Consider the following 13,967-nt stretch of genomic DNA (forward strand, 5'->3'; position numbering starts at 1 on the left):
TCTTTCCCACTTTCTGTCATCTCATCAACATTGCTTGCCCACTTTTCTATCTTTTCACAAGCAGAGCTTCTATACACATGTCCCCATTAGACAAGGCCCAATGACCACAGGTCAGAGTGAGCACGGAGACAATAAAGATGTTGAGGGGCCTGGGTCTGAGATCACAGGTCATATAAAGAATGAGCGCCGGGACCACTGAGACTGAAACACTGAACAGAGAGTCAAAGTTGGCTGAAAGGCTGGAAATTGTGTTCTGCCTCTAGGCCGGGAGATGCTGCACTCACTTGTGGTGACTGTGGTCATGTTTTGAATTTCCAAACTGACTCTATTGATGAGAAGGAAGGCGAGGAGAAGGGAGGCTGTCTGATGATGCCGACGTCCTTTGGCTCATTAATCCCCTATAGCCGAAGAGGCCATTCCTTGATATCAGCGAAGCAAACAATTCCAGCACATATACTTTAACATACAGTACAGCAAGCTCTCAGATGTGCTAATTGGTGTGGAACTTATATAAGTTTGCCACCAAATGTACATTTAGAACCTGAACTCTGTCCCTTTGTGCCTCAAAATTCACAAATACGTATTGTTAGCTTTATGCAGAATCCAACAGTCTCTTTTTCCCTTGTAGGGGAGTGCGTTGGCTGAAAGAGAGGATTAGGTCCTTTAGCCTGATTGTGCGTTCCTGGTACTGGCTGCTTTGGCCTCCACTGAGCTCCCTTCACAATTACCTCCAGCAGCCGTCATATTTCCATCAGCACAGGCTGAACACTAACGACACAGTATTGTCTTGCTCACATGACCACAGGGGTGAATGGTGAATGAAGGAATAAATATATCTCTTCCATTGTTTTTTCTCTGTTACATGGGGAATTAGATTCTAGTGAATTTATGTAACTTGATTTTAAGTAGAAAAGGCACAAACTGCATCATTATTGAATGAATAGCTATTGCATCAAGTCAATAGTTCTCATTTAAAGACATGCTTATATTTCACTTATTTTCAGCTCCATGAAGACAAAATAAAATCATTAAAAGGATATAGAAATTCATTATAGGACATTCATTTGGCCTCCTCAAATAGCATAACAGCATGGCACTTTCTAGAAAAAAAATAAACAATTCAACAAGCAAAGACAGAAAGGCAAAATTAGATTAAGATCATAAACGTGAAGCCACAGTGGTTTGGTTTTGCTCTAAAAACCTCAGATGATTTTTACTACCCTTATGAGCTGTTAAAATATGGCCGCATCAGGCTGCTCCTTTAAGAATTAGCAGGCCTGTATAGTTATAAACATGCTACATTCTGAGGTCATTTGTTGTGGGCTGCTGCTGTGTGCCTAAAACTGTTTTATGCTTTACAAGAGTCATATGGTCAAAGTGATGCCACAACTTGCCATGTTGAGGAGAAGCTTGAGCAGCAAACGACTGACATTTGAAACAAAAGCCACCACTGCACCTCTTTTCAGCATTTACCCACTCATAGAGCATGAACTGACCAGACCTGAAGGCTGCTCCATACTCCCCTTTCATCTGCCTCATGTTTCATGATGTGTGTGTACCTATATGTAGTCATTTCTTTTGGCCTGAAGTAGCACTAGACTGCCTTACGAAGCAGATCAGTGGCCTCAGAACCCTGTGAGTTTATTATTCTTTGTATTTAGCTTTTTGCTACAGTCATCTTTTTTGCCATCTCTTCACCCTGCAGTATTTGAGCTCAATTACTTTGTGAACTGATGTTCTGTGTTGGCTCAAAGATCAGGAAGTTATTGGAAAATTGGCTCATGAGCCAGTGTAGTAAATCCAACTGCCACTGTCAAAGACAGTTAAAATATTTTGTCAAGCCTCTCTTGTTTCAGAAAGAGCAAATTCTCACAATGAGTCCAAAATGTCTTATTAATAATTCTAAGAGTTCCCATCTCATCCATATCTTCAAGCTGATGATGTGTGTGTAATGTTGCTCAAGTGGCCATGTCTGTGAATGTTACCACATCAACAAAACAGAGACTAGTATTTCCGTTGATTTTCACTAGTAGTTCCATTCATTTTCCCCCGTGCTGCACCAGTTAGCATGGGTGAGTGTTGGGTTCAGGGTCAGCATAGTTTGTGGACACAACATTAATTTCTTATTAGTCCAGATGTGTAACGGGAGCCTCATTGCTCTCATGTGTCCTGCCATTGCCCTGTTGTAATGTTTGATTTGTTTCAATATTAAACTTCCCCTTGGCATTTATGCATGTTGCGATTTTTGTTTTTCACTGTGCCAAATGGTATTAAGACAGGAAATGTTCATTAAGTATTTCTGTATAGTGAGATTACAAATCAGACTTATAATGACATAGGAAAAGAATATGATCAAGGGTCAACAGAACAGTAAATATTAGAGGGATAAGTCTTCAAACTTAAATAAATCTTAAAATATACTTGCTAGGTAGGTAAGAGAGCATGCAATAATAGGCTTCAATTTTCACTTTTGTCTAACTGCACTGCTGTGTAATCTTCATAAACAAGTCTGCCATGATTATTTACACCTCTAACACCACTATCCCCTCTATCCAGATGTGGACATCCTCCAAAAGTTGGGGCTCAAGGGAGAGAAGCCGTCGCGCTCTGTGCCAGCAGGGGTCATTCCATTCAGATCAGGGATCATCCTCAACCAGCGGGCACACATTGAATCTCCATTGGGCTCAGTCTTCCCAGCGGCCATCTGGCCCAACCTGGCACTGGTCCTGAGTGTGCGCTCACACCGTGTCAACAGTGCTTTCCTCTTCACCCTGCTCTCAGGCCGCAGGAAGCTACTTCTCGGTCTACAGCTTGCACCGGGCAATCTGGTTCTTCACACGGGACCAAACACCTCGGTGGCACTGCCCTATGAGCCCCATGATGGTCAGTGGCACCAACTGGCGGTGGGAATTAATGGACAGAGAGTGACTCTATATGCCTCCTGCGGAGAGCAGAGTGTTCATGCAGACTTTGGGTGGGACAGTGTGGAGGGACTGGCTCCAGAGCTCCAGGGCTCCTTCCTGCTGGGACGGACGAGCCAGCAGCAAGCCTCAGCACACTTTGAAGGAGCAATCTGCCAATTTGACCTGGTCCCTTCTGCACAGGCAGCTCACAACTACTGCAGGTACATTAAGAAACAGTGCAGGGAAGCTGACACATACAGGCCTAACCTTCCTCCCTTGTTGCCTATCCTACCACGAGAAACAAACATCACAGCTACCGCTGCTACCCCTAAACGTGGTGGCCTGGGAACAGGCAGGAAGCCCGTGAGGCTGAGCCTTGCCAAGAGTGTGGCTGCTGCTGCCTCTGCTGTCAGATATGTGGCCCCCACCCAAACAATAAAGCCCAGCCCTTGGACCATTTCTACACCCCTGCTGGGAACTGTGATGCCAGTCACGGTTCAGCTTGGTTTGGTCTCCCCACCTCCCAAGGCCAGCACTGAAACTGTCACAGCACCACTCAGGACAAGAGTACCCCCCACAAAACCACCAAACCCTAGACCCTACACCCCTAAAGCTTCAATTCAGAAACCCTTTAAACCCACTCCCCCAAAGCCCACTCCTCATAACCGCTCCAAAAAGACAAATACAGGAACAGACAACAAGAAGAAACCTACTATTCCAGCCACTACCACCACCAAACCCTCCAAGACAAAGCCTGACTCTGCCTTATCAGACCAAGGTGCAGTCCCAAAGAAACCACCAGCCAAGAAAACATCTCTGAAGCCTAAAGTTACACCATCCAAAGCCACTCCGTCCAAACCCAAGGCAAACTTTGTCAAAGTAGTCCCTTCTAAACCAACACTGCCCAAAGTCAACCCGTCAAAGTCAACAGTCTCCAAGACTACAACTGCTAAATCCTCCAAGCCAGTCTCCAAACAGGTCATCAAACCAACAAAGCAAGCCAAAACCACCAAGGCTCCAGTCACACCACGACCAACCAGACCTTCGTACAACCCAGTAACACCACCTGCTACTGATGGCTTCCAGAGCTGGGAGGTGCCACCTACTCAGTTCTCCCTGCTGGCTGGACCTAAAGGACAGAAAGGAGATCCAGGCAGATCGGTAAGCACCTCTGGTCTGTTGTGTTGGTTAGTGAGTGAGTTTCTGTGTGTGTGCCACAAGCAAAGGTAAATTAGTCGTTCTTCTTTGCCTTGGATCTGGGGCTAGCTGTCATTATATGCTGGAGTGGTAAGGTGCTTGATGGACTGGTGGTGAACATAGAAGCATAGCATTAGCAATATAAAATGCATATTTGGCTCTGGTGAATGACTTGGCAGTCACCCTGTTTTTGCAGCAGTAAAGGTTCGTTGATGTCTCAGCTGTTTGTGCTGACATTTGTAGGTGGTGAGTTTGATGGTTTACATTAGTAAAGTGGTGAAAGTGAGTGAGGTACACTCCATACACTCCACACATCCCAATCTGTGCTGGTCTTTGTCACCACTGAAAGACCAGGTTTGATTCTAGTGCTCTGGGGCTTGAAATAAGAGACCACAGAGATATGTAGGTTAATGTGGTGCTATCTCCCCTTTCCCACACAGGTTAGAAATCCTACTTTTCCTTTCCTTCGTCTTCTGTGCACAGAACCCTCCAGGCTGGGTGTGACGTGTCAGGTCTGACGCCTTGCCGTCTCTGCACCAGATTCCTCTGTCATAGAGGGCTTCTGGAGGTCTCATGGCCCTCTTTCAAAGCTAGGTCAAGGGTCAAAGCAGTCAGTAAACACCATCATTCAGCTACCCAATGCAGGCACAAAGGTAGGCTAGGCCACTTGAGATCAAATTTAATTTCATTGTTTTTCATTATTTTATTTGTGGGTCGACTATTGCTGCTTCGTAACAAAAAATAAAAAAATAAATGCACACTGACATGTGTGATTGTGTGTTTGGCCACACAGCAAAGAAAATGACTTTGTTAACCACTTGGTAGCAGATACGGAGTTCAGACTTGTGTCTTGGTTGTTTGGTATAGTTTGGTATCAATTGACTACACGATTCCTCTCTCCCAAATGTGAGGAATCAGACCTCAATGCCTCCTCAGCACATTTTGGATGTGTTTGTGTTTGAAGCTACCTTTGTGATTCAGTCATTGTTGTATAATAATTTAGCAGGGCCTGTGTGTTTGATACGCGTGCCCTGCTTATTCTCTGTGGTGTGTAATTTGCTTTCAGAGTGAGGCGAATCAAGGTTTTAAGGATTTACATCTATACTGGCTTCCACCTCACTGTCATTACAGTGAGACAAAATAACTGCCATTTAGAAAAGCACTACCTACAATCTCAATGCTATAATCTCCCACAGAAAAGAGATTATAGAAGGACGATTAAGGGAATTCATTAAGTCATTTACTGAATGACTGAGTGTCAAATATATGGTAAATTACACTGATCTGAGAGCAATGCTTTCAATAGAAAACATTGCCTAAATGTCCAGTTATAGAAAATTCAAAAGTATCAATGCAAAACTGTAGCATTTGCTCAAGTTATGGCACATGAGTGTTCAGAATCTGTGTACGTGTTCAAGGCTTTATGTTACATGTCTATACAAATGCGTGTTTTGTCTGAGAATATATTGGGGATTAAACAGTTGCCTCCTGCTAAAGTGTGTGTGAGTGTGTATGTGTGTGTGTGTGTGTGTGTGTGTGTTGCTATATAGTGGCTTGGGAGATCCCAGATGAACCCAGTAACGCTTTGTTGTCAACATAGTTTGTATTTCATAAACACACATGACATGGCTCTCACAGCACAGTCTTATACACACACATGCATTTCAACAAATATGAAATCATTCAGAAGCCAATAAAAAGCATTGGATGCATTGAGGTTTCAGCCAATAGTTTTGTCATTCATCCCCCTTGCTGCCTGAAGTATTCTGAGTCTTCTACTGAAAGACACAATGGAAACGTGATTTGGACTTGTGTTTCCACCGTGCAGATTCTGCACTCTGGCTGTCAGGAGAAACATCCAGGCACTGATATGGCAACAGTTCTTTGCGATGTGTTCCACTGCACACCTGAATGTTGTTCAGATCTTCTCAATTTGTATGCCATTGATGGAAGCAAGAGTTGTAGTTTCATCCTGATTCATTTTTATCAGAGCTGTACTGGTTGTGAGTTTAAATCTAACTGAATGTTTCTCTAATATCTGGGCTTCTGCATCCAGTTTAATTTTACATGCAAACCGCCCATCATATTCAGTTATCAGCTGGCTTAAATAATGGCCAAACTTTCTCATAGGGTGGGCCGGTCTAAACTAAAGTGAAAACTGCCTTTTCCATCAGGCTGTGTTTAAAATGTGGTGATTGGAAAATGCTTACTAATGTGGGAATTTCTTGAGACTGTTATACCCCAGCCAACAAACAAATTCTATCAGAAAGAAAGAAATATGTTTCAGGTGGACAGGTGCAAAGAGGAAAAGGCAGTAAGCAACAAACAAACAAACAAGTGTAAGGAAGTGGGGCTAAAGCAAAGGGTGGAAGTGTGAAGATGGACAGGAGTGTGTGTCGATGTTGACAGGTCCTTAGGCCACCACAGAGCACACCACCTGTAACCATGGGGGTGGTCTCAACCATGGAGGTCGCCCTGGTAGAGATGGTAGGAGGCCAATTATCATTTTTAGAGTGACACAAACCAGATCGCAGACAGCCCGCTAGGTAGCGGCTATGACAGTAACATTTAGACTGAGAGGTTTGTGTGCTCATGAGAAGGTTGGTGTTGTTTTGTAGTTGGAATTGTTCTTGAAGTTGTGCTTTGTCTCTTAAAGTTCATAGCCTTGTGAAAATTGAGATGAAGAAACTGCAGAAATGGTACAACTTTCACACTTCAATAACAGTGCTTTATAGTAGATGCTGCTGCTTTTTTACTAGATCTTCATATCTATGTTATCTCAGGCTTCGAATTTAACAACATAGTAAAATACTGTACTGGATTGACAGTGAAGAAAACATTTTAAAATACCATATGGAGGTTTTAACACACATTTATATCAGGATCCAAACTCCCATAGGTAGCTCTTGTTAGCCACAGCAGCCACAGGCTCTCTGTTTTTCCTCACTTTTCCTTTTCCTCTTTTTTCATTAAAAGAAAACGAAAGAGCACAAGGCTGATAAAGCCACACAGGGGCATTGAGTGGCGCAGGAAATGATCTGTTATTTCTAGTGTTTCTACGGTTTCCTGCCACACAGGCTCAGAACTTCCTGATGGATAAGGCTGAACTCTCGTCACCTTGAGATGGAATTACTTCATAGGGAAAAGGTGTCATTTTTAACCATGCAGCCAATGAAAACACATAAAAGTGTCCTATTGACCTGGCGGTTTTGATAGAGTGCGATAGCAGGAGATTCAGGTATTGAATAATATCATCTGTTTGGTATATGTCAATATGTAACACTGACTGGATGCTGTCTGTCTCCAGGGACCGCCAGGACCTGCAGGAAAGTCAGGCCAGCCAGGCAAGAGGGGTCCTCGGGTAAGTCTCCTTGCGTGCTCTCTAACACCTCCAACCGCATCAAACACATTTCCATTTGTAACCTCCAGACATGATTTTATCTAGTGTTTGACCCCAAGTTTCAATAAGTGTGTCTTTATTTAGGTTTACAGGGGGGATTTCTCTGCATGTGTGTTTGTGTTTGTGCTGCTGCTGCTGACGTACATGTTGACTGAAAGCTCAAACACAAACAGTCAGTAAATAACCCCCCTGGCAGAGAGGTGACAGACAGACAAACAGACAGTCAAGGACAGAGAGGACTGTATCTGTGTGTTCCAGCCAAGAAGGCAAAGTCCTGGACCATTTTCTACTGTTACAATAATAACCTGCCAAACCAGGCTCCCGCATCATTTTGAATCCCTCCCATCACCCAGCTGACACACACACACACACACACACACACACACGCACACTCTCTCTCTCTCTCTCACACACACACACACACACACACTCCCTCACATAGTCACACAGAGTTTTCCTATGCAGGCAGATTGACCATATTCAGCACGGGGCTGCGAGTGCTGACCTCCCACCCCTAAGCATAAACAGGAAAGCTCCTATAAAGACGGCCTTTCAAAAGGCTGCCTGTGCCACAGGATGCCTAATAAAAGCACTGTAAACAGACAGAGAACACATGGCTCCACTGGACTTTCTTCTCCTCACTGAGCTGTTGCAGCAGGCTGCATTGACACTTCATAGGAATCCCATTCTGGACTAATGAAAGGCCTCTTTCTCCAAGGCAGTTAAATAGGTATAGTCTCATTCGTGGGTCTGCTCTGAGGAATTCTCTTTTACTTCCTCTGTTTCTCTCTGATGTATAGATTACAGTTGGCTGGTCCAGTTCTTTGGTCCCAACTGACATATCTAAACAACTACTGGATGAATTGCCCTGAGAAATTCATGGTCCCCAGAAGAGAAACCCTGATAACAGCGGTGATCCCCTGACTTTCCCACAAGCACCACTAGCAGGTTGACATTTGTGGTTTGGAGTTAAATGTCTCGACAGCTATTGGATGGATTGCCATGAAATTTGACTAATTTTTCCCCTCAGGGTGAATTGTAATAACCCTTTAATTTTTCTCTAGCGCCATCATCAGGTCAAAATTTTATTTTATTTTGCATTTTTGTATTTTTAGACAAACACTACAAACAAGGTACTGAGTCAGTCCAGGTAATACAATCATCTAAATATATCAAACATACAGTAAATGACAGATTTGGACGTGTACATATTCGGTTGCATGTGCCTGTGTCTTTTTCTGTGTGTGTGTGTTTTTTTTAATCATTACGTACTGTTTATGTCTGTCTGTGTCTGTGAGACTCTTAAGCTAAAGCCTCTGTGATCCCCCACCACTAAAGATGTATAAGGAGGTCTTTGTCTGGCTCTAATTAAAGCTATTTAAGTCCCTGCAGCACCTCCCATCCCGTCTCTAATAGCAGTTCAACATTAGCCCGACATAGGTGGATTTTTTATGATCCAAATCAAACCTATCTGGCATTAACTTAAATAGGTCTCACAAATGTAAGATCAGAGCTGTGTGAACTTACTAAAGTATGATAAATATTATATATTTGACTCTCAGTGGAACTATTAGGTATGACCAAGCAGCATTGTTTCTCAAAATATTCATCATGATTAACTTCAGGGTCTTCAGAAGAATTTTGTCTACCAAGACTAGCAAGTAATTAATCAACATTTCCTTACATATTAAGAGAAAAACGCTTGCAAATATGCACTGCCACACATTTCCTCCAGCTTCGACTACCTCGATGGGTTTGGACACACATTTTTGACTCAAACTTATCCTTGGTAAAGCGCCTATGCCTGTCTCAAACCTCATCCATCAGCAGTATGTATCGACCAATCACCTCATACTGATTTACATCCTGGCGGCTTAGACGTGGCCTTTGTCAGCCACAGCAAACCAGCTGTTGAAGTGTCTTTGGCATTGTCAGTGGAAGTGGTTGGTTTGCAAAGCGCAAACAATGAAAACAAGCCTCGTCAATAAAAAAGCACTTGTAAAGGCCTTTGGTTTTGATGCCACTTTAACGGGGGTCACTCGCAAACACGCCGCCAGTGTCTGACTCTGACCTCATAGTCATTTTGTTTAACGCACACAGAACTACACATCAGCGCTCACACAGAAGTGTATACACGCTACAGCACTAGTCCCACGCCATGCAGCACAGACATATGTGGCTGTGTTTATGACCTGCCTATATAAAGAGTGAGACAGATTATGGAGCTTTCCTGTAAACAAAAGCATTTATCAACTTTAATTGCTGCTGCTGCCATGTGCGTGTGTGTATGTGTGTGCAAACACAGAGCTACATATACACATACTTAGACACTTGCAAACACTCACAAACACATGCTGTCCAATTTATCCCCTCTTGGCCAGATAAGAATGTGGTTTCAATTTTGAACAAAGAAATCCACTTGTTGATCACTGGACTAATGAACTCCATATCTGAATTTACGCTGTAGGTTGACTTAGACTTCAAGCTCACAGGTGGAAAAGCATGATTTGATCATAAACTTCATCTCTTCATATGGAAGACTTCCTCTCACAGGGTCTTGTTGAAGAGAAAGCTTTTCAAAGCTCTGGCAGTTTTTTTTTTTTTTTTTTGCATGACCTTCTGTAGCCTTGGATTACTGGAAGTCTGTATGATGACACACAGAGCACCATTGAGTCCACCAAGCACCACCCATGAACCTTGACCTCTGATCCCACACATGAGTGTGAGATGCCGTTGCTATGGTAATATTCCCTATGGTGAATAGTCGGGGTGAGCTCTTTCGAGTCTGTTTGTAGGTGTATATTGAGGACGGTGGTAGAGGGGTGTGAGAGGAAAGGTGCGGTGGATGCATCGCGGGCACACAGGCCTGTATCTATCTGAAGACTGGCTGCATGGATTTGTCTGGAGCCTGCTGGGTCAAAAGGGTCTTTGTCTGAGTGAGAAAAATCTCTGTCGCCCATCTTTCCTCATGCTTCCCCTCTGAAATACTCCTGTCACTAAACAAAATTCCACCACTTTGCTCCACCTGTACGTAAAGCTAATTTATATCCCAGATGGACATTTCATATAGAAACCTGGAAAACTATGACTATAAATGAATAAAGGTGCTGAGCTCTGCATGGTACTGTGTGTTGGGCTGTTTTGGTAACACCAGGCAACAGATCAGCTTTTAAAGGGTCTGTACAAACTCCAGTGTAAACTGTGTATATGGATCTCTCCTCCGGAACATTACTGTAATAAGCTCCAGGACAGTAAAATTCACAGACCAAGCTTCAATTCGTTATTTTTGTAATACCCCTTTGGGCACTTAACATTTTTAATACTAGATTTTAGATGTTTGGCATAAAGTTAGCTCTACTTTCCATCGTAATTTTCAAACTTGTCATAGTCATTATGAGATATTACTGTTATTGTTGTAAATACCTAAATAATACTTTGGATAACTTAGTATTTCCTTTTTCATATACCCTGGTCACTGCATGATGTATTTGGCTCTAAAAACTTAGGCGTTTGAAGCTAATTAATTTATATGGTTGGCTTTTTACCAGCATAACTTAATTCATTCACCCTGTCTGCATCTGTATTTATGAAGTTTTACGGTAACTAATGTGGCACTGGACAGCAAATTCTGCTCTTTTCACTCTGCGATGGATGGCTATTGCAACTTTAATTAACAGTGAAATATTCTCCTGAATCCTCAAAGGCAAAGTTTCTTCTGTGTGTGTGTGTGCTGACTGGAATCTTTAATTATGAGGTCGTCCAGTGGTTTCACATGCTCTTGATCTAATGTTAGTTTATCAGACGTTGCCCCTTCGGCTCTCATTTGGCACAGCATCATACAGAATCTCTTTTATCTTTAATACGGTGACTGTATATACATTTAAACTGTCTTTTACGAGCCAGTGTTGAAAGTCAGACTATGTTTACAACGTAGCCCATTAAAAGGGCTTGTCTAAAATATTCTGTGTGGGAATGTAACCTTGGCAGTGATGTCACACATCCACAAGTAGATCCACAAGTAGGCCGACATGTACAGTATGTTTTGGCTTTAAGTTGCACATATGGTGTTGATATTGAATTTTGTTGATTCAAGCACAGATATTTATATACCTCAGCACGCATGTTACCATAACAAGAAACATTAGGAGCTATCATTTGTTTGAATTTTGACCATTATGTCTCAACTTAGAATCGGTATGAATTGCACAGACCTAGCAGCATTATTACCACAGGAACCACAGTGACGCCCTGCATCGCTGTTCAGAGGTTGGTGGTTTTTCATTTGATAGTCCTCAGCTTGTGTGTGCCCCACCCTGGTCTTCTCTAATTAGACACCTGTTGTGCGAGAAGGGGACACGACATGGAGGCAAGAGCATAGTACCAAATGTTAGTGCCAGCCCATGCCTACCAGTGTACTGCCCAAACTGCGGCAAACCACAGGGCTAATTTTGAAGCATGTAATTCAAACATGTCTAGTTTGTTTAAGTTTATTTAGGGCACAACAATGTCCCTTAACACTGTCTGGACGCACTAACTCTCGAGGGAACGCCAGCTGAGGACAAACCGAAAATGAAAGGGGGAAGAGAGTGTGGGAGGAAAAGAGGCACAATCTTAAAACTTGAGAATCCTTGGAATGACAGTATCTCATCTGTAAAACATAACAAGTTAAAAACAGACCGGGCTTATGAACATTTGAGATCTTACTAAAGTGGCATTTAAGTCCCGTGGTTTATTTTTTAAATATTAGTTTGGAGTGTGGAAATCCTGAGTGACAGGGATAAGAACACCTTTACACATGCTTAGTCTGGTTCATTCACGAGCGGCTTAGTCTCAAGTGAATCAGACATGACTGTCATCATAGCACCCTTCGACGGGAAGAGCAGTTGCAGCATTTATGTTGTCATGTCTGCACCCGACCAGTATGTCTGTTTTTGAACTTTGCTCAAAGGGCTTTTTGTTGAGCTGTATAACCCAGCCCAAACCCCAGATTACTTTTTCATCTCTGTGGGGTGATATAGAGAGCTGTCTGTGTGGATGTTGTTAGATGTTGTTTTTTGATGCTGCAGTCCAGATAGCTAACATAATGGCTTCCTGGTTTGTTTTGACTCACCTCTGTGAAACTTGCTGACCCGACTCTTAAAGCAGTTGTGGCTCTTTTTCCGCCCTCTCTGACTCGCTCGACCCTTGACCCACTACGGGGGTAGGTTAGAGGCCCAAGGGTTGCCACACCACGTGGAGGGCAGGAGTGAGGTCAGAGACCCACAGGAAAAAGTCACTCAGAGGAAGAGACAGTAGACAGATAGATGGATGATGGAGACATAGCAACAACCCGTGTGCTTCAGTCTGACGGCTGCTGCTTAAACCAAAGAAAAATTGGTGTAGATTCATTCTCTGGTTTCCAAAGGTTTTTCGCCAAACCTTCCCGTGGGAGCTGCTGGACAGGGCGAGATGGTTCATATAACCAATATGCTGCTACTGTAAATCTCACTTTGTTTGCTCTCAGACACAGTTGTGTTCATTTCCTCAGCAACAGCCAATGTGGACAGAAACACACACCAGCGAAGGAATTCAAAATGTTATGATACGAGATGATCTGCATTACTCATTAAGATGCTTGGCAAATGTGTGTTTGTGTGTGTGTGTGTGTGCATGTGTGAAAGGGGGGCTGTGGAGTGTGAGGCAACAGGGGGCAGGAAAACCACATCCATATGGTGAAGCAGCTCCACAGAGCCCCATTTTCCATAAGCCTCTACCCCCAACACCAACCCCAAATACCTCACCACCCAACTCACACTCACACAGCTGATGTATAGGAAAATAGGTTAAAGTAGCATGAAGGCTGAGGTTCACCAGACAGACTTTGCCCCCCCTGCCCCCTCTTTGTCAGGTCTCATTCACAGTAGCAAAGCCACAGTCTGCATCAGCTTTACCCCAATATGAAGATTGATTGCGATCTTGATCACAGTTTGATTATGTTATCCTCTCTCTGCCTTTACCACAGGGTGCCCCTGGTCCCCATGGAAACCCTGGCCGACCTGGTCTACCCGGGCTCAAGGTATCTTACACACTCTTAGTCAAATCCATGGTCACAAGTTTTGTTTTTTTTTGCCAAGAACCCGACAGCCATGTTGACTTTTCCACATGAAACAAACATGATTATGTACCTGCGTCTACTACTAATTTAATAAGAAAATTATGATCTTCTCTTGCCTCTAAGGTGAATCCTATGAGGATGTGTTGCATTTTCAGTTTTTCTATAGCAGCTGGAATTTATAAAGAGAAACAAGTGTAATGGAGCTTTATGGCTGAAGAATCAGTGCCATCTAAGTTCACAGCAGTGCAACCACTTTCGGTAGTTGGAGACAATGCAAACACCACAGCACTTAATACTGAAGAGCTGTATCAAGTATCACTTTAACATGTGTGCTGTAGAGGTGAACATCTGGAGTCCCATTTAGATTTAAAGC

General features: G+C 43.2%; 1 protein-coding gene across 1 annotated transcript in view; it reads left to right on the forward strand.

Moving 5' to 3' along the window:
• Positions 1 to 13,967, forward strand: part of col27a1a (collagen, type XXVII, alpha 1a) — a 63,421-nt gene that overhangs the window by 7,557 nt on the left and 41,897 nt on the right. The window contains exons 3-5 of the mRNA XM_070850684.1: positions 2,557 to 4,064; positions 7,408 to 7,461; positions 13,502 to 13,555. Of these exons, the coding sequence (XP_070706785.1) occupies positions 2,557 to 4,064; positions 7,408 to 7,461; positions 13,502 to 13,555 (1,616 nt within the window). The remainder of the gene's footprint in view (positions 1 to 2,556; positions 4,065 to 7,407; positions 7,462 to 13,501; positions 13,556 to 13,967) is intronic.

The sequence above is a fragment of the Pempheris klunzingeri genome, chromosome 19, assembly GCF_042242105.1.
Source record: "Pempheris klunzingeri isolate RE-2024b chromosome 19, fPemKlu1.hap1, whole genome shotgun sequence".
NCBI lineage: Eukaryota > Metazoa > Chordata > Actinopteri > Acropomatiformes > Pempheridae > Pempheris > Pempheris klunzingeri.